General features: G+C 50.9%; 1 protein-coding gene across 1 annotated transcript; it reads left to right on the top strand.

The window, feature by feature from the left end:
• Nucleotides 1-1,221: 1,221 nt before the first annotated feature.
• LOC143837263 (protein BTG3-like) lies at nucleotides 1,222-21,386 on the top strand. The gene is made up of 5 exons (XM_077336881.1): nucleotides 1,222-1,329; nucleotides 12,999-13,180; nucleotides 17,448-17,585; nucleotides 18,879-19,083; nucleotides 19,904-21,386. Exons 2-5 carry the CDS (start codon nucleotides 13,008-13,010, stop codon nucleotides 20,087-20,089), a joined length of 702 nt encoding a protein of 233 aa, XP_077192996.1. The 5' UTR covers nucleotides 1,222-1,329; nucleotides 12,999-13,007; the 3' UTR covers nucleotides 20,090-21,386.
• Nucleotides 21,387-22,244: the final 858 nt, after the last annotated feature.

The raw sequence follows: 22,244 nt of genomic DNA, 5'->3' as shown, positions 1-22,244 counted from the left end.
GAAATACTGCAATATCTATGCAGCTAAATGGAGAAGTTCAGAAACCGCTGCCAGAGAAGACTGGCTAAAGAAGATGTTGAGATTTGCAGACTCAGCTGGATTAACGGCACTCCTAAAGGACAATGACCTGGAGAAATATTATGAACACTGGACACCTTTCTGGAACTACATAAAGAAAATCTTTCCAGACTCTGCAATATTTTACAAAGCATAAAGAAAGCAGCAGAGAACTCTAATTAATTTCTCTTAGCACAGGAGTTGGGGTTTTTTGTCCAGGAAGGTGAGCTGGGTGGGAAGTCAAATTTTAAGTTGTGATTGTGATGTTTGTGTTATTTTTGTATGTGTTTTATGTTGTTGTTGTTTGTTCAGTGGTGATGTTGTTACTTGCAGATGTTCATAAACATAATAAAATGTACAAAATAATAATAATAAAAAAAATACTGCAATATCGATTTTCAAAGGGGGAATGTTAGGGAGGACGAATGGGAGAGAGAGGCTAGGCCACAATGAACTAGTCCCCAGAGGGAATAATTTTATTAATTGACTTGATTTCATCAAGGCTGGATGTGACTGGTTCGAGAAGAGAGGTTGGCCGTCTTGGACCAAGCAGCAGAACAAAATTTGGGTCCAGTGTACCCATGAAAACCAACAAGGTTTTAATCTGGGCAGAAGCTTTCATGTGCTTCCAAAATCTTCTACTCGGACATTTTCTTTGTTGGTCTTCAAGATGCTGCTGGACTCAAAAGTTTGCCAGGCCCAAGGTCAGCCAAGTGGAGATTCGAACCCAGATTCCCCAGGCACTTTAACACCACCTTGTGAAAGAAGCCAACAGAACTAGTTCTCCTCTCAGCACATCCAACTCTTCATGCTGCTTTTAATATTAAATATCCAGTATTTTTAACACAGAGACCCCCAAGCTGCCTTAGGCACATAAATTGCTAAACTACCAAATATTTGGGGAAAAGAAATCTCATTCGTCATAGGAAAGCACCAACATCTGGAGGGGAAAACAAGATAAAAAGTTAGGGACACTTTTCCTAACTGCGACTCCCCCCTCCCAAAAAAAAAAACACCTTGAGACCCTCCCAACCACAGCGCCCCCTGGCACCGCCCTCCGCTCCCTTGCATCTCCCCGATACCTGGAAGTTCCCACGCGGCCAGGATCTCCTTGTATGGTCCGTGACGTATGCGGAACGCGAGGGAATCCCCTCCCCTTTCCAGCTGGCGGGGCGGTCCGAGTGACTCAACGTGAGCCAGGAAGGGACACGCACTCGCTGGACCGCAACAGAGAACCGCGTGGCGGCGAGAGGAGAGGACGAGGCGTGCGAGGTAGCCGCTGGGATCGGGATCGGGGCAAGGGTGGACGGGATCGGGGGGGGGGGATTAGGGGGGCGATTTCCTTAACTTTGGGTTATTTGCCTGAAAGATTTGAACGGACTTTGTTAATTTCAGTAAGATTGTGGTGGGGTGGGGGGCACCCACGTGTACTCACACACACCCTAGTCGAGTACTTTCCGCCTGCGTGTTTACCTCCTCCCCCCCCCAAAAAAAATCTCTGCCCCCAGGATTTTCCCGTAACTGGGATTCGGATCGGACCCTCCGCTGAGGACGGGAGGTCATTACCTGCCCGTAGGCAACCGGCAGCCTCTCCCCCCCCCCCGCCGCCCCGTTTGTTCTCTATGTTCTTGCGCGACTTTTGCGTTGTTTCTCTGCCCGAACGGGGCGCGATCCTACGCACCGTTTCCCGTAAATCCGGCGGATTCGAAGTCACGCCGGTGTAGCCCGGTTTGGATCGTTCCGGCTGCCTGCTCTGACCGTCGGCCCGGCCTCGTTGCCTCTGCCCGGCCGTGGCACAAAAGCCCCCACCTCAATCCTGACCCCTAAACCCAGACCCCCTTCCGTCCCCTAACCCCCTCTGTCGCCACCGACCCTCCGCCTACCCCGTCCTTGTCCGGTCATGCCCCGATCCTCAAGCCCCGCGCCCATCCCATAATCTGCCCGCCCGCTTCCCCTTCTCGACCCCTCGCGTTGCCTCTCCGCCGGCTTCTTCCTCTTTTCTCCCCCGAAGCTGAAGGTACGACCCATCCGCTGGGGGCCTCAGGCCAGTCTTCAACTTCGACCCCCCCCCCGCGCCGCTAAAAACCGGATTGATTTCGGAGTCATTGCAAACTCTTAAAAGGCCTGTGGGACCACTGAGCGGTTATTGTCGTATTAGTTGCTGGGGATGCCAACCTCCAGGTAGGACCTGGAGCTCCCACCCCGGATATTACTCCTCACTCTCCTGATCACTCCCCCTGGAGAAAAGGGATTATTTGAAGGGTGGACTAGGGGTAGTCAACCTGTGGTCCTCCAGATGTTCATGGACTACAATTCCCATGAGCCCCTGCCAGCAGGGGCTCGTGGGAATTGTAGTCCATGAACATCTGGAGGACCACAGGCTGACTACCCCTGGACTAGGGCACTGGCCCCACTGAGGCTCCGTCGCCAAATCTCAATGTGCTTCCCAACCTGGATCTGGCAACCCTATCCCTACCCATGTTCTGCTTGTGGCTGAGAGGGGAGGGGGAGACATGTGACCAGCCCAGTATAAGGTGTCCTCCCCCCCCTTCATATCTTGAACCAATCTTGCTCATTCTGGGTGGGAAAATCCAGGTAGATTTGGGGGCAGTGATGGAGTAGGTGGTGAACTTTGAACTTTTGCTATGCTATGAAATGCTAAGATTCCTAAAATGCCCGTTTCAGGGTTTAAAACCTTGTATGTGACAATGCAACGTTCTGTAACTTGGCTCCTTTTTGTTAACTTGTTTTTTTGTTTCTGTGTGACTTGGCTTCTGGAATTATTTCTTAATCACAAGGCCTCGTTTATGAGAAGGATGTAGTTGACTATCTCTTGAAATGCGGCCAATATTACCAATGTTGATGTGTTACTCTGTTTCCAAGGCCAGTGGAAGTAACTGGAATTGTTTATACTCCCCAGGGGAGACGGGCAAAGGGACGGATATTGCCTTTTTGGGACCCTTTCCCGGTGAATTAGCAAAATGGCATGAGGGTGGTCCGGGGGGGGGGGATGTGCAAATGGTGGTTATCGGTTATATAATTTCGTGTGACTCTGTTGTTCTATACACAGGTTCTTTTGAGACTACCCTACCTGTGTCATTTTGTTGCCCTGGGCCATCAATCGGGTCTGGGGAGGAGAGAGACCTCAGGGAGCTATGATGCCCTGAAGGCCACCCCTCCAGAGAAACTCGCCCCTTTTGTCTAGAGCAGGGATAGTCAAACTGCGGCCCTCCAGATGTCCATGGACTACAATTCCCATGAGCCCCCTGCCAGCGAATGCTGGCAGGGGGCTCATGGGAATTGTAGTCCATGGACATCTGGAGGGCTGCAGTTTGACTACCCCTGGTCTAGAGATTAGTGGGAATTCGGAGAGATCTCTGGGGCCCACCAGGAGGTTGGCAACCTGACCTCCAACTTCCTTTGTCCATGGTAGGGAGGTGGATTCTCAATCTGGCCAAGGGTTCTAGATGCAGGAAGAGCAAAGCAATGAAACCTTGTGACGTGTGGCATCGGGTCAGAAATGGTGGCCTGGGCCCGCACAGGTTGGCAGGGGCTCATGGTAACTGTAGTCCTTTGGCCACCCCTCCCTAAGACACTTGATCCCAGCCCCTCACCCTTCTTGGGTGTTCCCTTGACCTGCTAATCTGTACATTTCATTGTCCGCTAATCTTTCGTTTGTTCTGGCCTGGTTGACCCCAGATTAGCCCGGTCTTGTTAGATCTCAGTAGCCCTGATTTGTTCCTGCAGGGCAGACCCAGGGTTGCTACCCACGGGCAGACCATGCTCAAACCCGCCCCCGCCCCCCTAAGGGCAGCTGAGTCAGCGGTAAATTGATGGTACTTCCCACCCTATGCAATATTTTGCATCCCAATCTTGATTGTAGGAAGAGAAGGAGCTGATCAGGTGGTTCCCCCCCCCATCTCTTTTATGTGCCGTGGGGTTTTCAAGGGAGGAGACAGGCAAAGATGGTTTGCTGTGGCCTGCCTCCAGACTTCCTGGTGGTCTCTCTTTCAAATACTAGCCAGGACTGACCCTGGTTCGCTCCCAAGTTCTGAACAAGATCACAGTAGCATGGGTGTTTTTTCCCATACACCTTTCCAGAGGCTAAATTGAGGGGGGTGCAACCTCACATACCTTGTGGCTCCTACCTGTGTTCCTTCCAGTTTGTATGGAAGGAGACCCCCCCAACTGTCATGTGACTGTTATCAATCAATCAAATACCTTTATTGGCATAATAATGTGACTGTTATGCCTATAAAGGTATTCTCTCTCTCTCCCTCCCTCTCTCTCTCTCTCTCTCTCTCTGTCATATGATTAAGGGCTTTTGCATTGTCTAGCTTAGACTGCTATGAATCAGAAGGATCACCTAGGAAACTATTGGAATAAGTGTAGGATCGGGGGGAGGGGCAGAGGCCTTGTTTCTCATGCAAAGGGTCCCAATCCCCACCATCTTCAGGGTGTTGAGAAGGTTTCTTTGCTTTCCTCTTCCTGCATCTTCAAAAGCCCTTGAGAATCCCATGCTTTACCCCCCCATGGGAATCTAAAACAATTTCCCTTGTTCTCTGTGTTATCCTCACAACAACCCTGCAAGGTGGGTTAGGCCGAGAGGCTGGCCCAAGGTCACCCAGTAAATTTCCACGGCAAAGTAGGGGATTCGACCCTGGGCCTACCAGCTCTTAGTCTGATTCCTTAACCTCTACATTTTAGAGTGGTATAGTGCTTTGAGGTCATACTGACAGTGGAGTCATGGGAGAGAGCAGATCATATTTCTTAATTCAGATCAGAATTGGATTAGACCCGGTTGTGAAGGGAGAGCCCTTTGGGGGCTCGAACCTCCATGATCAGGAGCAGTGTGGTCTGTGTACTATTCGGTGGGACCAACAGCGGAACAGCTCTTTGGCTTTGGAAATCTGGGCTCAGGTGGACCATTGGTCTGACCCAGCAAGACCGTTCCTGTCGGCCTCCCGAAATCCCATGTGCCTGCCAGTTGTGCTTTATAGCCATAAATACAATGGAGATGTGGTCCTAATGTTTTAAGGGTCTTCTGGAGTGTGACAAAGACATGTTTGCCAGGGTTGGCAGTGCACATGAGGTTGCAGTATGGTGTAGTGGTTAAAGAGTGGCACACTGTAACCGGGTTTGATCCCCCACTCCTCAACATACAGCCAGCTGGTTGACCTTGAGCTGGTCACAGTTTGCTTAGAGCTGTTTGTGCAGAGCAGTTCTCTTAGGGCTCCCTCAGCTCCACAGAACTCCCAGGGGGTTGGTTTTGGGGAGAGGAAGGGAAATGTATTTTTGTAAGCCACTTTGGCACTTTTTCAGGTAGTAGAAAGCGGGGTATGAAAAACAGCTCTTCTTCTTGCTTTCGGGGGGGGGGGGGACACATGCACTTTTGCCTTTGAGAAATGTCTGAGAAAAATCTGCCAGGTGGGATTTGTCATAGGGCTGGAACCCTGTGGTGGGATGCTGGTTTTGTTTCTGTTGTCTCTCAGAAAGGAGTGGCGCGAAGCATTTGCTCTCTCAGCCATCTGCTTGTGACCCTCCTGTGACCATTTGACATCTTGATGTGCTGAGGAAAAGGGATTTGGCCAGGGCTGTGGGGCGAGTCTGTGGCAGAGGTGAGCTTCGGATATTGGTCTCCTAAGTGCTGGAGTGTACAGTGGTTCATCTTGCACGTGTGCGTTCCCAGAACCCGATTGGGCTGCACATGGCTGGGAAAAATTCACGGCTTGTGAGATTCACTTCTGGCTTGGCCAGGACGCTGCCCTTCTTAACCACCCAGTTCCCTTCGAATGTGTGGGCACGCCACGTGGGTGCAGCAGGGATTTCCCCATGGGGAAGTTGTAAACCACAGAGGTGGAGAGTTTAACAATATACACTGGGGCCTTCCCCCACCTCCTCCCTGGAGTGCCATTTGGGAAACGGGAAGAGAGGGGGGGGCAGCGATTTCATCAGAGGCAGGGTTATCCTAACATCCCTATTTAGCAATGCAGGTTTTTCTTTTCTTTAATGTTCTAACATCTAGCAATACGATGGACAGAAAGCAGGGCATATTTTGATCAAAATGCTCCCAGAGCTATGTATGTGCTCATTGCAAGTTTGGTTAGAGCAGGGGTAGTCAAACTGCGGCCCTCCAGATGTCCATGGACTACAATTCCCAGGAAATGCTTTTGCCCCCAGGAAGGCCACAGAGCAGGCAGGCCTCCTAGCACCCGTTCTTTCCCTGGGTGCAATGAGCCTGCCTGCTCTGTGGCCTTCCTGGGGGCAAAAGCATTTCCTGGGAATTGTAGTCCATGGACATCTGGAGGGCCGCAGTTTGACTACCCCTGGGTTAGAGGGAAGGGGTGTAGGACAAAGTCTGTATGTATGGGAGAATCAGAACTGGCTTTTGGTCTCAGAGACTTGAAATGCCAAACTGTGGGTCTCCAAATGCCTATAGACTACAATTCCCACAAGCCCCTGCTGGCAGGGGCTCATGGGGAGTGTAGTCCATGGACATCTGGAAATGTACAGTTTGGCCACCCCTGCTTGATAGCCGCCTCATCACCTTCTGGGGTAGCAGAAAGTGAAACAGGAGAGCTGCTCAGCTGCAGAAGAGAAAAACACCGTCTCTCTCTTTACCTTTCACTGTCTTTGCTTTGGGCACAGGGAAGAACAAGCTGGAAAGTCCAGACTTTGTCCTGGGGAATCCCGGTCTTTGGAAAGTCCTTCCTGCTTATCCCTCCCTCCCTACTTGGGGAAAGGACAGAGTTTCCCCGGGAGGGCTTGTGGAGAAGCAAAGACACTGAGGGCTAATAAACTTTACCTCCGTTCTTGTTTTGCTTTCAGTCTTGCAAGGAGCTGAAGGAGGGGAAGTTTGGAAACCCTACTGGCAAAGGAAATAAGCCGGGAACCCCCACTGCCCCACTCTTGATTTTTTAGGGTTTCCATCCTCCAGGTGGGGCCTGGAGATCTCCTGAAATCAGGACTGATCTCCAGATGACCAAGATCAGGTTTCCTGGAGAAAATGGCTGTGTTGGAGGGTGAGCCTTAAGCCATTGTGCCTTAATGGGGTTCCTCTCCTTCCTAAACCTTACTATCCCCAGCTTCTACCCCCCCCCCAAAAAAAAAAAATCTCCAGGTATTTCCCAAACAAGACCCAAACTTCAAGATAGGGGCAGTGGGCTGTCAGGAACAGCGGCTCATGACTGAGAACCTGACCATCTCAGCACAGTGCATCTGATGAAAGGGGGGGGGGAGGACTGACTGAGGAAAGAGGCTGCAGAAACGCAAAATCCCAAGTCTAAACCACAGAACTGACGCAAAGCTGAAGCGCCAAAGTGACGTATAGGGAGTGCTGCTGAGTCACAGCTGACCTACGGCCACCCGGTAGGGTTTTCAAGGTCAGAGATGGTCAGACCCTGTTTGCCATGGCCTGCCTCTGTGCCACGGTCCTGCCATGCAAAGGTGCAAAGTTATGCAGGTCCTGTGATTTCGGCTTCCAGTGGATTCCTGGGGGGCGGAATTGGAGGATTTGGAATGGCTGCCTCATTTTTGATATGGACAGCCCTGTTTATCTGTAGCAGGAGAAAAGAGTCGCACCTTGAAGACTAACAAAATTTGTGTCCGGGGATGAGCTTTCGGGAGTTGCTGCTCACTTCATACCCTACCATAAATTCCGCTCTCATTTTTGTGATTTGCAAAAGGATTCTCTCAAGAAGACGAAGGGTTGTTGTTGTTTTTTTTGGACCCTGCTTTTCACTATCCAAAGGAGCCCCCAACTGGCTTACAGACACCTTCCCCTTCCTCTGTCCACAACGGACACCCTGGGAGGTTGGTGGGAGTGAGAGAGCTCTGGGAGAACAGCTCCAAGAGAACCGTGACTGGCCCAAGGTCACCCAGCTGGCTGCATGTGGAGGAGTGGGGAATCAAAGCTGGTTCTCCCGATTAGAGCCCGCTGCTCTTTAACCTCTACACTGCACTGTCTGAAATAGAAATACTTTTGGACTAGTGGGTGGGGAATGGGGAGGTGTGCTTTCGCTTCTGGAAAACAAGTTTGGGAAGGGTCTTTTTTTCCCCCTTTGGTACCATTTCACAAACCTGTTTGGCCAAAGAGACCTACAGGGCAAATAAAACCTTATGAGGGCCGAGAGAGACTGGTTTTGCTTGTCCGGCTTGTCTTCAGAGAACTGAAATGCCTTTTGAAGAGTCTCAAGGATTGGGGGGGGGGGGCTCTCAGAACAACATTGGGTGTCTTTTGAGTGGAGCTGGGGGGAGGGGGCCAGGTTATCTCTTGGTTGTTCATTTATACCCCACCTCTCTCCTTCAGGGACCCAAGGTGGCTCACGTCATTCACCCTTGCTCCATTTTATCTTCACAACGACCCTGTAAAGTAGGCTAGTGTGAGAAAACAAGTTTCCATGGCGGAGTAAGGTTAGAGGGGGCTCTGGAAAATCCTTTGGGCTTCTTGAGGGTCTACTGGACTCGAATCTAGCTGTTCTCTGGCTGGGTTTGCCACCTCTGGGCTGAGAAATTTGGGGAGGTTGATCTTGAGGAGGGAGGGGCTTCAATGAAGCATAATGCTCTAGAGCAGGGGTAGTCAACCTGTGGTCCTCTAGATGTCCATGGACTACAATTCCCATGAGCCCCTGCCAGCAAATGCTGGCAGGGGCTCATGGGAATTGTAGTCCATGGACATCTGGAGGACCACAGGTTGACTACCCCTGCTCTAGAGTCCATCCTCCAAAGCGGCCAATTCAATTGTAATAGCAGGAGATTTTTTTTTTAATTATACTTTAAAAGGGGATTCAATCGAATCATGGAGGAAGAGTCCAGGGTGGCTGAGGTGAACCTCCACCTTCAGAGGCACTAAGCCTCTGAATCCCATATCCAGGAGGCCACATAAGGAGCAGGTCTTCTCTGCTCTGTTGTTGGTCCTCCCGAGGAACTGGCTGGTCACTGTGCGAGACAGGATGCTGGGCTAGACGGTCCATTGGCCTGATCCAGCAGGGCTCTCCTGATGTCCTTGTTTCCTTACGAGGTCTCCAGTCACCACCTGGAGGTTGGCAAGCCTATCTGGCAGCAAGGATTCAAACCTGGATCTCGCAGTGATGCTGTTTGTTGTGGATGGTGCCCCGGCGCTCTGGCCAGCCTCCCAAGTGGTGTGCGGTCCTTGGACGTCATGTTTTTGTGGTCCTTTGTCCGTCTTTTCCAAGAAAGTGCTTTGTGCAACCTTTTTGGCCCGGATCCAGCATGAGGTCGCTTCAGTTTTCACTGTCCAGGGGACAAAGGCAGGTGAGACGGCTGAACTGAGCCGAGGCCAGGAGACATCAGCTCATGCGCCTGCAGGGGCAGAGACCCGAGGTGGCAGAATGACCACTGGGGTGGGATTGGCGAATCCCATATTTGGAATACTCCCCAGGGTCTTCATGGGTTGGATTCTGGAGCAGGAAGCTGCACCCGAGGACCCTGGCCTGTTCTGACCTCTCCATTTGTGCTTTTATCCCTCCAGATCAGGGGTAGTCAAACTGCAGCCCTCCAGATGTCCATGGACTACAATTCCCAGAAGCCCCTGCCAGCAAATGCTGGCAGGGGCTTCTGGGAATTGTAGTCCATGGACATCTGGAGGGCCGCAGTTTGACTACCCCTGCTCCAGATCTTCAGGGCACAATTCAAGGTGTTGTTTGAGAACCAGAAAGCCTTACAAAGAGCTGGCCCTAAATAACACCTGGGCGGCTCTTTTTCTCGGCTTCCCCCGTACGAAGAAAAGGCTTCCTAAAAGAAATTTGGGGCTACTTCACGGTGGCATTTTCTTTCTCCCCCCCCCTCTTTGTTTGTTTGTTTGTTTTTTTGAAGTTTATCATGGTAGAATTTCCCACCAGTTAAACATTCCTCCGGAGGGGCTGTTCTTCAGCGGCTAGGATGAAATACGTAGATAGACAGACAGAAAAACAGATTTATTCCCCACTTTCCATTGGTCTCCTTGCCTTGGTTTTCTCCTCACAACCACCCTGTGAGGGAGGCGAGGTCCGAGATCACATGGTGGAGAGAAGATTCGAACCTAGATTTCCCAGAACCCTTGGCTGGCGCTCTAGCCGTTACAGGGAGTTGTTATTCTTGGTGTGAAGCGGCTGTAAGTGAAAGGGGAACACTCCAACAGGTTCAGACTCCGGGCAGTGTTCTCTTTACGACAGTAAGCAGTCCAGATTCCTGTGGGGCACCCACAAGCTGGGGCCAAAAGCCGCAACTCTACCCTACGGATTTGCTCCCAGCAACTAGTGTTTGGAGGTAAACTGCTCCTAGAAGCGGAGGCTCCGTTCAGTGAGCGTGGCGGCTGGCCTTTGGTAGAGCTTGCCTCCGAGCGTTGGTCTAAACTCTTTTGACAGATGTGTGCAGCTGATACTTTTACAGTATACTTTAGGACAGGGGTAGTCAAACTGCGGCCCTCCAGATGCCCATGGACTACAATTCCCATGAGCCCCTGCCAGCATTCGCTGGCAGGGGCTCATGGGAATTGTAGTCCATGGGCATCTGGAGGGCCGCAGTTTGACTACCCCTGCTTTAGGATTTCAGCAGTTGCTTCCTTCCCCCACACCTTGGGAAGAATCCGTCCGAAAACTCAACTGTGTAAATAAACCGTCTGGATTCTCACCCAGGGCTCGGCTTCTCCTGTGCCAGAGTTCCAGAGCTGCTCACAGGCTCAAAAAGGTGCATTGTGTGTGTGTGTGTGGGGGGGCTGCCCTAACCGCTGCGCCGCCCCACCTCTCATTGCAAACACCCTCCGAAATCCAGCCGCACAAAACAGCATCATAAATCTTGGGTGGCTGGGGTGAGGCTGACCCTTTTCTCTTCCTCTCTTTCCCCTCCGCGATGGAGCAAAACAATGGCCCCACAGGAGCCTGCTGGACTACATTCATGTCCTGTTCGAATTCTGGCAACAACAAGCCATCAATCTCTGGCGGAGGACAAGCCAGCCGCCTTTGGCGAGAGGCAGTGAACGTGCCTGTCATCATGCGCTCAGCCTGATGTAAAGGAGCATGCGACATTCCTCCTCTCTCCCCCCCCTTTGTTTTGGTCCTTTCGGGCCCACCCTCTCTGTTGCAACTGCTTGCAACTTAACTCGGTGTGTACTTCCGTGTCCCGACGTGGGCAGGCCCTCCGCAGAGTCAGGCCATTCCAGGAAACGGGCCACGCAGTGTGAGGCGGAAAGGGGTGGTTGGTGCCGGGAAGTCAGAGTGAGAGGCGGAAGCCAGTCCCGCCTCAAAGTGGCCCAGAACGGCAGGGGGAGGGGCTGCCAGGAGACCCCACGGAGGGGGGGGGGGAGTAGAGTGGCTGGGAGACGTGGGTTCAAATTTGTTTTGGGTTACTCATTCGCCTCACAACCTTCCTGCAAGGGAGATTGGGCTACAAGAGAAAGCCAGAAGACAGCATTTTAAAATACAGATGCTGTGGATTTCCTGCATTCTGCAGGGGGGTGGGCTAGATGACCCTGGAGGGCCCTTCAACTCTATGATTCTATGTAATTGGGTCTATGGCTAGGGTTGCCAGCCTCCAGGTGGTGGCTGGACGTCTCCGGGGATTACAGGCTTTAGAGATCAGTTCCTCTGGGGAAAATTGCTGCGTTGGAAGATGGATTCCGGAGTGTTGTTCTGCACGGATATCTCGCCCCCTCCCCAAACCCTGCCTCCCCCAGGATCCAACCCCCAAATCTCCAGGTACTTCCCAACCCAGTGGTCGCAACCTTCTCCGTTGTTGAGATGGTCTTTGAATCACAAAGAGAGATTTTGGGCTTGGGTTTTGACCCACACTCCTGTACCATGATGCCCCCCTCATGCTCATGGAGAATTTGTTGCTCTCTTCTTCAGACAGCTGATAAATGTAATCGTTCTGTCAGACGTGGCTTGGCTCACTTGCACGAGTTGTCTGGCACATGTTTTTGCACTGAACCCGGCTAGTTTTCAGCAGCACTTGCCAGCCTTTTCAGGAACGGTGTGTGGATAGCGACAAGACCTATGCTACAATCAGAACGTGGCCCTGCTCTTTAGGGTCGGGGAATTCCTGGAGGCTTGAGGCCAGAGCTTGGGGAGAGCGGAACGTAGGGAAGGAGGGAAGCCCAAGGGGGATGTGGTGCCTCTAAGGCTGGCATTCCTCCAGGGGAGCCACTCTTTGGAGTCAGTTGTGACTTTAGGGGAACTCCAGGCGGAATCTGGTGGTTGGCAACCCTTTGCAGCATTTTTTACTCTGATCTTGGCAAGGCAGGGAAGCAAGACCGGCTTTATCCTAGAAGTGAAGCGTCCCCGCTTCCAACTGCAGGACACCCCTTGTTCTTGCATGATTTGTGAGCCCTCATACAGTTGCCAGCTCTAGGGGGGGGATTCCTGGAGGCCTGAGAGGAAGGGGTGGATCCTTGAGGTCTGGAGATCAGATCGACCTTGGGGGTGGGGGGAGGATAATGCCCTAATGCCCACCCCCCAGAGCAGTCATTTACTCCAGGGAAACCTCTCTAGAGACCCTTCTAATTCCAGGAGAACTCCAGGGCTCACCTGGAGGCTGGGAAGCCTAGATTCGCCACCTGCAGCGTCTGTTGTTCGGGATGGGGCTGTCCAAGGGAGCAGGAAGTGTTTGTTTTCCAGGGGGCAGGCAAGTCAGACCCAACGGCCTTTGGCCCCTTCCAGAGTCATGACCCAATTGTTGCCGGCCGCTGATGTAAGAGCTCTGCAATCTCCCTTCTTGCGGGTGACTCACTCTGATATCATGAGCTCGAGTCCCTTCTTAATGGTCTGTGTCACAACTTCAGCACAAAAGATTGCTTTGTGCCCGGGCAGGAACCCGCAGCTACCTGCCGGGCGTTGGGGTTATCGGGAGGGCAGGATCCTGACCCCGGCGGAAGGGGCATGTTTTCAAGGGAAACCTCGGCCTCGAGGAGCTCGGCCTCTGACCAGGGCTCCCCGTTTCTTTGGCAGGGTGTCATCATGAAAGAAGAGGTGGAAACGGGCGTCAGGTTCCTCTCCCGCCTGGTGAATCGATATGACAAGATGGCCAAGGGGCAGGTGGAACGCTTTGGAGAGAGTTTGGTCACCGTGCTGTGCGAACGCTTCAGCGATCACTGGTACCCCGAGAACCCCGTCAAAGGACAGGCGTACAGGTACACCCACGTGTTCAGTGGAGGGTGGGTGGCCGAGGGGGTGGGGGTGGAGGGGGGGTAGCGCTTCAGTGCCTATCCCCATGTCCAAGAGGTGAGGCATAGTCTGGGACGGTGGGGTTTGGGCTCAATGAGACTCGATGAGATTTGAACCCGTCACTCTGCCATGACGTGACGCCAGCCCGTTAGTGACAGAGGCCCCTTTGCTTGGTCGAAAGCCCTGCGCTTGATTATAATTTTTAAAAATGTATTTAAACAGCCCCCGTTATTCTTAATGGACACCCAAAGCAGTTAGTTCGTGTCGTTCTCCTGTTTCTTCCTCACAACAGCCTTGTGAGGTAGGGGAGGCTGAGAACGTGTGACTGGCCTGAGGTCGCCCAACAAGCTTCCCAAGGCACGAGTGGGGATTCGAACCTGGGTCTCCTGGAGCCTAGTCTGACACCTTGAGCCCCACACTGTGTGGTTTCTAAACACGAAGAGTCATAAAGTTTCTAAACAGCAGGGGTAGTCAAACTGCGGCCCTCCAGATGTCCATGGACTACAATGCCCAGAAGCCCCTGCCAGCAAATGCTGGCAGGGGGCTTCTGGGAATTGTAGTCCATGGACATCTGGAGGGCCGCCGTTTGACTACCCCTGCTAAACAGCATCTGCCAGAACAACCCTAATGGATTGCTTTATGGAGGTTACAGTTCTTAAAAAGCCCTCCCCTGGGGGGTGGCGGTTCATTTTAATGCAGCAACTTTCTGCATAGCATGAAGAATAACTATTTGTAACAGTTTCTTGCTTTTCCTATTATTATTATTATTATTATTATTATTATTATTATTATTATTATTATTATTATTATATCACCCCTCTTGGACTTGCCAAATCACAGAGGTGGACAACAAGTATAATATAATATTAAGACAGCAGTACAATCAACAATGCACTTTCAATGCACCAGTAAATGACAGCAAAATCTACCGTTGATTATATTAACTAGGCAGAAGGAGGGATGGGAGGGTATTCAGATGGTGTGACTTCCTAGCTGGCCTTAGCCACAGGCCTGGCAGAAGAGCTCTGTCTTGCAGTTCTGGCAGAACTTGATCTCCCTGGGGAAGCTAATTCTACCAGGTTTTGGTTGAGGCCAGATGTATTTCTTTGGGGTTTGCTTATCTGATTGGGTCTTATCTGATTGGTATTTCTAGATTGCAGTGCTCTCTGGGGCATGTGTTCAGAGACCCGAGTTCAAGTCTGGTAGGGACCAGTTAAGCGTCTGTTTGCCACTCCCCCCCCCCCACTTTTCATGAGGCTGTTCCAATTCCAGTTGTACGATCTTAATATTGCCCCTCCGCAGTGAGAAACTCCGCTCTGAGTTTCAACATTATATAGTCATTTCTCACTTCCTTCAGAGCACAAACAACCCTCCCCCCCAAACACCTGTATTGAGGTCTGAGGAAGTGATGAAGTCAGAATGAATTGCTTAAAAAGCTCCGTTTGTGGTTTACATCTTAAGCAGTAACTTTCGACTCTTCAGGACTGGAATTCACCTACCAGCTGGTCTGCAAATTGAGTCTCAGTTTTGATATGTTTATTCCTTTTATCTCCTCTTTATTACTCCTATTTCTTTTTTGACTGTGTGGGGGTCGGGACATATTGATTTATCCTGCATTCCTTCTCCCCAGAGAACTGCAGGGGATCGGGTTAATTTAGCCCTGGGGGCAAAGCTCATTGCACCCAGGGAAAGAACGGGTGCTAGGAGGCCTGCCTGCTCTGTGGCCTTCCTGGGGGCAAAAGCATAAAATTTCAGGAGTAGTCAAACTGCGGCCCTCCACATGTCCATGGACTACAATTCCCATGAGCCCCTGCCAGCATTCGCTGGCAGGGGCTCCTGGGAATTGTAGTCCATGGACATCTGGAGGGCCGTAGTTTGACTACCCCTGGCATAAATCATGGTTTTGACCCCCCTCCTCCCACCCACACCCGCCCCGGTTCCCACTCAGTCTTGAGATCCAACATGGTGTGGCGGCTACAGAGTGGCAGAGTCTAATCTCAAAAGCTGGGTTCGAGTCCTCCTCCAGGGACAGCCAGCTGGGTTGCCAACCTCCATGGGAAGCCTGGAGACTTTCAGGAATTACAACTGATCTTTAGGCAATAGTTCCCTTGGCGAGAACAGCTGCATTGGAGGGCGACCACACAAAACAATACAATTTATCAATAATTTTAACTTTACATGATATATTATTAAAACCTTCAAATCATAAAAAACCTTAAAATCAGATGTTCCAGCGAATTTGCTAGTTGGCACGTTCAAGAGCATTTAGTTCTTCATTTCAGGGTTTTTTTGGGATGGGGAGATGGCCATGCATAGCAGGGGTGGCCAAAGTGTGGCTCCCCAGATGTATGCGGACTACAGTTCCCATGATCCCCTGATAGTACTGGCAGGGTATCATGGGAATTGTAGTCCACATACATCTGGAGAGCCAAAGTTTAGACACCATGATGCAGAGGGAGCCCAGTCAATGTTTAGCCAAATTGTCCTTTTGTGGCACTTCCATGGGCGCTTCAGACATTGCCTTGCTTGTTTAACCTCCCGAGGTCTTCTGTTTCTTAAGTCAGCAACTCTGAACTGGAAAATACCTGGAGATTTTGGGGGTGGAGCTTAGAGATGGAAGGAACCTCAGCAGCGCATCATCTCATTGGCTCCACTGTCCATTGCAGGCATTTTTTTTCGTCAGAGAAACTGATCTCCGTAATCTGGAGATCAGTAATCATTCCAGGAGATCTCCAGGGCCCCACTTGGGCATTGGCCACCCTGCCCATTCCTTCCCGCTCTTTGTTCCCAGAAATGATGCCAGTCGAGCCAGTGGCTGCCACCAGGGGGCACCAAATTCTGCGTTTGTTTCTGTAATCGCGGGGAGCAGATTGCAGGAAAGGAGGGGCTGCAGGAGTTATGCTCTGCGCTGGAGGCTGTTCTCGGTGGGGTGCGGCGTGGCAGCAGAGGGCTGTTTAGGCGCTCCCAACGCAGCCTCGTCGTTTGCCGGAGTGCACGGCAGACCGGTGGCCTAATGCTGCTTTCTGGAGTGCAATTGTTTGCAGAGCGAGCTGTGAAAATAGCTGTATTGTACCTCTCAGGGCTATTTGTATAGCCGATACGGACACTGTTTGTGTAGGGATTGGCTGCTGGGTTGCTGCCACCCCCACAGGTCATAGAGGTCTGCTGCTTGCGTGGGGCCGGACTGTAGGAGGCCAGCTGGATCTGTCCATTATTATACGGCAATTCTATTGTGCACCGCGGTACACAACTGAGTACACTGGACAGGACATCGTGTCCCTGAGCGAAGATACTGTCCCAAGTATAGGTAACTGGTGCCGTAACGCCTTAAGAAGTCAGTTCTCCAAAGCCTGACCTGGGTAGCCTAGGCTAGCTCGATCCTGGCGGGTCTTGGAGGCTAAGAGGGGTCAGTCCTGGTGAGTTCTTGGATGGACGGGAAGCCCTCCAAGAAACTCCAGGATCTCTACCCAGAGGCATGCAATGGCAAACCACCTCTGCTTGTCTCTGGCTTTGAAAACCCCATGGAATTGTCATATAGCAGCGGTGGCCAAACTGTGGCCCTCCAGATGCCCGTGGACTACAATTCCCATGAATCTCTGCTGGCATAAATTTAAAAATAGATATAGATAAATAAATAGACCGAGGGGATGTCCCGTATTATTAGGGCTTGGGGGGGTGACCAGGTGGAAACGGATGATGGACCGTTAATTCAAGACAAACGAAGCAAAGGCCGTCACACGACGGACTTACGGAACTCACTGCAGCAAGAAGTAGGCGTGGCCACCGGCTTAGGTGGCTTTATTAAGGCATTTATTTATTATGTCTTAATGTCTTAATTATATTTGTATGCCGCCATTCCCACCACAGCTGGCTCGTGAAAGTCATTAGTCTTCCTAGGTCAATGAAGGCTACCTTGCAGGGTTGTTATGAGGAGCGAGAGTCTGTATGATGTAGGGATCAGGATGCTGCGCTTGAATCTGGGAGGCCAAGGTAAAAATCCTCACTCTGCCATGGAAGCTCCCCGAGTGACCTCAGGGCTATCCTACCACACAGGATTGTTGTGAGGCTATAATGAGGAAGGGAAAAGTCATGGATTCCGCGTTCCCCGGACACAGCAGGATTTAAATATACTAGAGGTTGAGCAATCAATATTTTTTAGAAATGATTCTACTTGCTGTTCCCAAGATCCTTCTTGCTCTACATCTCAGCCCTGTTTTGACTCCTCCCACTCAGGTGTATCCGCATCAACAAATGGCAGAAGGTGGATGCCTCCCTCCTGAAAGCTTGCACGGACTGCGGTCTTGATTATTCGGAGCTGGCCTTGCCCCGGGAAATCTCAATCTGGATCGACCCTGGCGAAGTCAGCTGCAGGTGAGGTCCTTGAACATTGAGCTCCTTCCTCTTGGGGCTGGGTCTCTAGCGCCATCTGGTGATGAATGCGGGTGATGGTCTGTGGCTGGGGGCGGCATTGTGTGGGGGGCGCGGATATCCATCAGGTTCCAACTCTCTTTGCTTTTGATGATGGGAGCCCTTTCTTGTGGTTCAGGATTCAGAAGAGAAAAGGTCACACTCTCGGTCAGGGGTAGTCAACCTGTGGTCCTCCAGATGTTCGTGGACTACAATTCCCATGAGCCCCTGCCAGCATTTGCTGGCAGGGGCTCATGGGGATTGTAGTCCACAAACATCTGGAGGACCACAGGTTGACTACCCCTGCTCTAGGTCCTTTCAATGCGGACTGCAGCTCTGTATTGGGAGGGAGGGTTACATGTGAGGTAGAAACATGAAAACACAAAATGGGGAGTTGGGTTCAGATGCCGTTTCCTGAATCTGAGGACATTAGAAGAGCCCTGCTGGATCAAACCAATACTCCATCTAGTCCAGTATCCTAATTCACAGGGGCTGACCGTTGGAGGTCCAGCAACAGGAAATGGAGGCCTTATTAGAAAAGCCCTGCTGGGTGAGGTAGCAACATAAGGGGAAGGCCTCAGCCTCTATGCCATGTTTTTGGCCCTCCAGAGGAACCTGTGGTCCATCTAGTCCAGCATCCTGCCTCACACAGTGGCCAACCAGTTCCTCTGGAGAGCCACCAACAGGGCATAGAGGCCGAGGCCTTCATAAGAATCTCAGAAGAGCCCTGCTGGATCAGACCAGGGGTCAATCTAGTCAATCTAGTCCAGCATCCTGCCTCACACAGTGGGCAAACAGTTCCTCTGAAGGGCCAACAACAGGGCACAGAGGACGAGGCTTCATAAGAACCTCAGAAGAGCCCTGCTGGATCAGACCTATGTTCCACCCAGTCCCACATCCTGCCTCATGCAGTGCCTAACAAGTTCCTCTGGAGGGCCAACTACAGGACATCCAGGCTGAGGCCCTCCCCTGATGTTGCTACTTCATACTCTATGTAATCTATTTATTCTTGTGGCCATCACAAAATCCTCTGGCAGCGAACCCCACATTTTAATATGTCGGACCTGTACCGATCGTTCCCCATCTAAGCTCCTGTAGAGGTAGTAATAAAGTTCCTGGCAGTTGTCTTTATCAGCTGCATGGCAGGCCGGAATGGACAAAAGCGCCTGTTGAATCTTCTGCCTGCTAGAGTATCACACGGTCAGCCCTCCAGGGAAGCACCAGTGGCCTAACCTCTCCCCACTCTGTCCCCAACAGGCTGGGGGAGAACAACCAGTACTTCAAGGTCAAAGATGAAGAGAGAAGCAGCGGCAAAGCATCACCAGAGCCAGAGACATCTGACTACCATTCTGAATCTCCCTCGGAGTGCTCGTCGGAGGATGAGGGGTCAGTTAAAACTGGGGCAGCCGTACCAGTAGTGACAAGCAAAAGCCGGCCTCCTGGAAGCAGTTCTACCAAACAGGTGAGGGGAGAAGGATCCGAATTACTTTTTTGAACGGCTGTGGTGTGCTGGCCACTGCATTAGTGCTATGTTACCATAGCATTAGAGCCTCTTGTGGCGCAGAGTGGTAAGGCAGCAGACATGCAGTCTGAAAGCTCTGCCCATGAGGCTGGGAGTTCGACATGACATGAAAACACTAGAGGGCGTCACTCCAAGGGGCAGACATGACTCGGTGCTTGCACAGGGGATACCTTTACCTTTAATGTTAACATAGCACTAATGCTATGGTAAAGGTAAAGGTAAAGGTAAAGGTAAAGGTATCCCCTGTGCAAGCATCGGGTCATGTCTGCCCCTTGGGGTGACGCCCTCTAGCGTTTTCATGGCAGACTCAATACAGGGTGGTTTGCCAGTGCCTTCCCCAGTCATTACCGTTTACCCCCCAGAAGCAAGCTGGGTACTCATTTTACCGACCTCGGAAGGATGGACGGCTGAGTCAACCTTGAGCTGGCTGCTGGGATCGAACTCCCAGCCTCATGGGCAGAGCTTTCAGATGGCTGCCTTACCACTCTGCGCCACAAGAGGCTCTATGTTAATATTAGTGCTATGTTATCTTGCAGGCCACTGCATTAGTGCTATGTTTTTGTGACAAGAGGTGTTCTCTCGCCGCCACATTGTTCTGTGGTCCCCCATCCAAGTACAAACCAGGGCTAACTCTGCTTAGCTTTTGAGATCTGACAAGTCTGGACCCTCCTATGCTGCCTTCAGACGAAAGCAGTAGGGGAGACAAAAGTGTGTTCCTTTTAACTACCTCAATCTTTCAACTCCTCTTTTCTTCCCCCAGGGTCCGCAGTACTTCTACATGCCATCTCCCCTCTGGGTTCCGTGTCCCCAACCCTTGGTCAGCTACATCCCGGCTTTCCAGCCGGTCACTGTCTACTACGTCGACGTGGCCTCGAAACCAGCGGCTCGCCGGAAGCCCAATCCCAACCTTGTGAAGCGGCTCACCTACCGGGCGTCCAAAGCGTGAAGGGGGCGGGAGAGGCTGGGTGGAGCCGGAGGCCGTAGGCCTCGCCCAGTGCTCTCCGTGAGACGCTCCTCTCCAGCGTCTGCAGAGACAAACAGTGACCCGAATTTCAGAACCCAGCGGCCATTTTGTTCCCTCTTGGTGAGGACCGAATCCTAGGGATTCTCCTCAGAAGTATACGCTAAGAGAAGGGATCCTGGCTGTCTCTTAATCCCTCCGCCTCCACCCTTTGCACGTGGAGGGAGGGCCTGTGGTGCTGAAATGAGTGTAGCATTCCGATTGTGTATTAACCAGCACTTGTGTGTACAGTCCGGACCAGAAACTTCGAGCCAGACATCTTGGGGGCTTCAGTTCCTCTCCGCCAAAGTAAAGACGTTTTTAAATATTTGCGGGTTTTTCAAAAAGGAGTTCTTTTTTTTTTTGAGCTTGGGAGAGGAATACGATTCTGTGAAGATCTAGAAAATTGGGAATTCTTGCCTCCTTCTTTTCTCCGCCTCTGACTTTCCTTTCCTGTTTCTGTAACACTGGAAGAGCAACGGCAGCTTTCGGAAAACAAAAGAAACACTTCTAGATTATGGTTGAAACGAAACTAGGCATGGCTTGACTCATGCGTAAACGGTTGGCTTATTTTCCCTAACCTTTTCCGGACATTGCTAGTTGTGGGCGGGGCAAAGTACATCGGAGTCCCGCCTCCTCAACGTGGATCTCAAACTTCACCCAACTGCTTTCTGCTGTTTTACCGGAAGAAAGAAGGAAAGAAGGAAAGAAAGAAAGAAAGAAAGAAAGAAAGAAGGAAAGAAAGAAAGAAAGAAAGAAAGAAAGAAAGAAAGAAAGAAAGAAAGAAAGAAAGAAAGAAAGAAAGAAAGAAAGAAAGAAAGAAAGAAAGAAAGAAAGAATAGAGAGCTGAGTTTTTTTAGGGTACAGAATTCGGAACCTGCTACCAATGTCTATGCTTGCACAATGCAATCCCTGCATACAAACTCTGCAAATAATACTTAACCTACCTCAAGAGATGCTGTTTTCAAGAATGAAATTAGAAGGTGTTTAAAATTTTTTTGCATTTTTGGAAGGACTTGTTGTTGGGCCAAGTATTATTAATATTATTATTTGATGTTGATAGTTTATATATTGTTTTCTTCTGTACAGACCAATCGGGAATATTAATTTATAAGATGACAAATAATTGTCTTAAGTAACTTTTTACCTGCCGCTGGTTTTTAATGCACCGTTGCCCTTTTTTAAAAGAGGAATAAAGGATTTTTTTTCTATGCGTAAAACAAAATAAAAAATGATAACAATATTGAGTGACGGAAGGATGTGTGTTTTGCAGGGTAGAGGGGTGTCAGAGAGAGAAATAAATAAATTAATATCTGATACTTTGTTCATAGAGAGCCTCTTGTGGCGCAGAGTGGTAAGGCAGCAGACATGCAGTCTGAAGCTCTGCCCATGAGGCTGGGAGTTCAATCCCAGCAGCCGGCTCAAGGTTGACTCAGCCTTCCATCCTTCCGAGGTCGGTAAAATGAGGACCCAGTTTAAACGGTAATGACTGGGGAAGGCACTGGCAAACCACCCCTTATTGAGTCTGCCATGAAAATGCTAGAGGGCGTCACCCCAAGGGTCAGGCATGACCCGGTGCTCGCACAGGGGATACCTTTACCTTTAATTTGTTCATGGGAAGGCTATTATCTCAGGCAGAAGAGTAAATAACAAAATGGTCTCTGCCCCACAGAGATGGCAATCTAAAAACAGGCCCTAGGCAGGCAGAAGAAAGAACATAAGAAGAACCCTGCTGGATCAGACCAGTGAGGGTCCACCTAGTCGAGCAGCCTGTCTCACACAGTGGACAGCCAGGTCCTCTGGAGGTCCAACAACAGGCGGGAAAGCCCTAGATCTTCATAAGAACATAAGAGCTCTGCTGGATCAGACCAGTGAGGGTCCATCTAGTCTCACACAGTACGCAACCAGTTCCTTTAGCGGCCCAACAATAAGGTATAATGGCTGAGACCTTCATAAGAACATCAGAAGAGCCCTGCTGGATCAGACCTTGTCGAGCAGCCTGTCTCACACAGTGGCCAACCAGGTCCTCTGGACATCCAACAACAGGGCATAAAGGCCGAAGCCTTTATAGGAACATCAGAAGATCCCTGCTGGATCAGAC

The sequence above is a fragment of the Paroedura picta genome, chromosome 5, assembly GCF_049243985.1.
Source record: "Paroedura picta isolate Pp20150507F chromosome 5, Ppicta_v3.0, whole genome shotgun sequence".
NCBI lineage: Eukaryota > Metazoa > Chordata > Lepidosauria > Squamata > Gekkonidae > Paroedura > Paroedura picta.
Note: the sequence above shows the minus strand (reverse complement) of the source record. Positions and strands in the feature narration are given on the sequence as shown.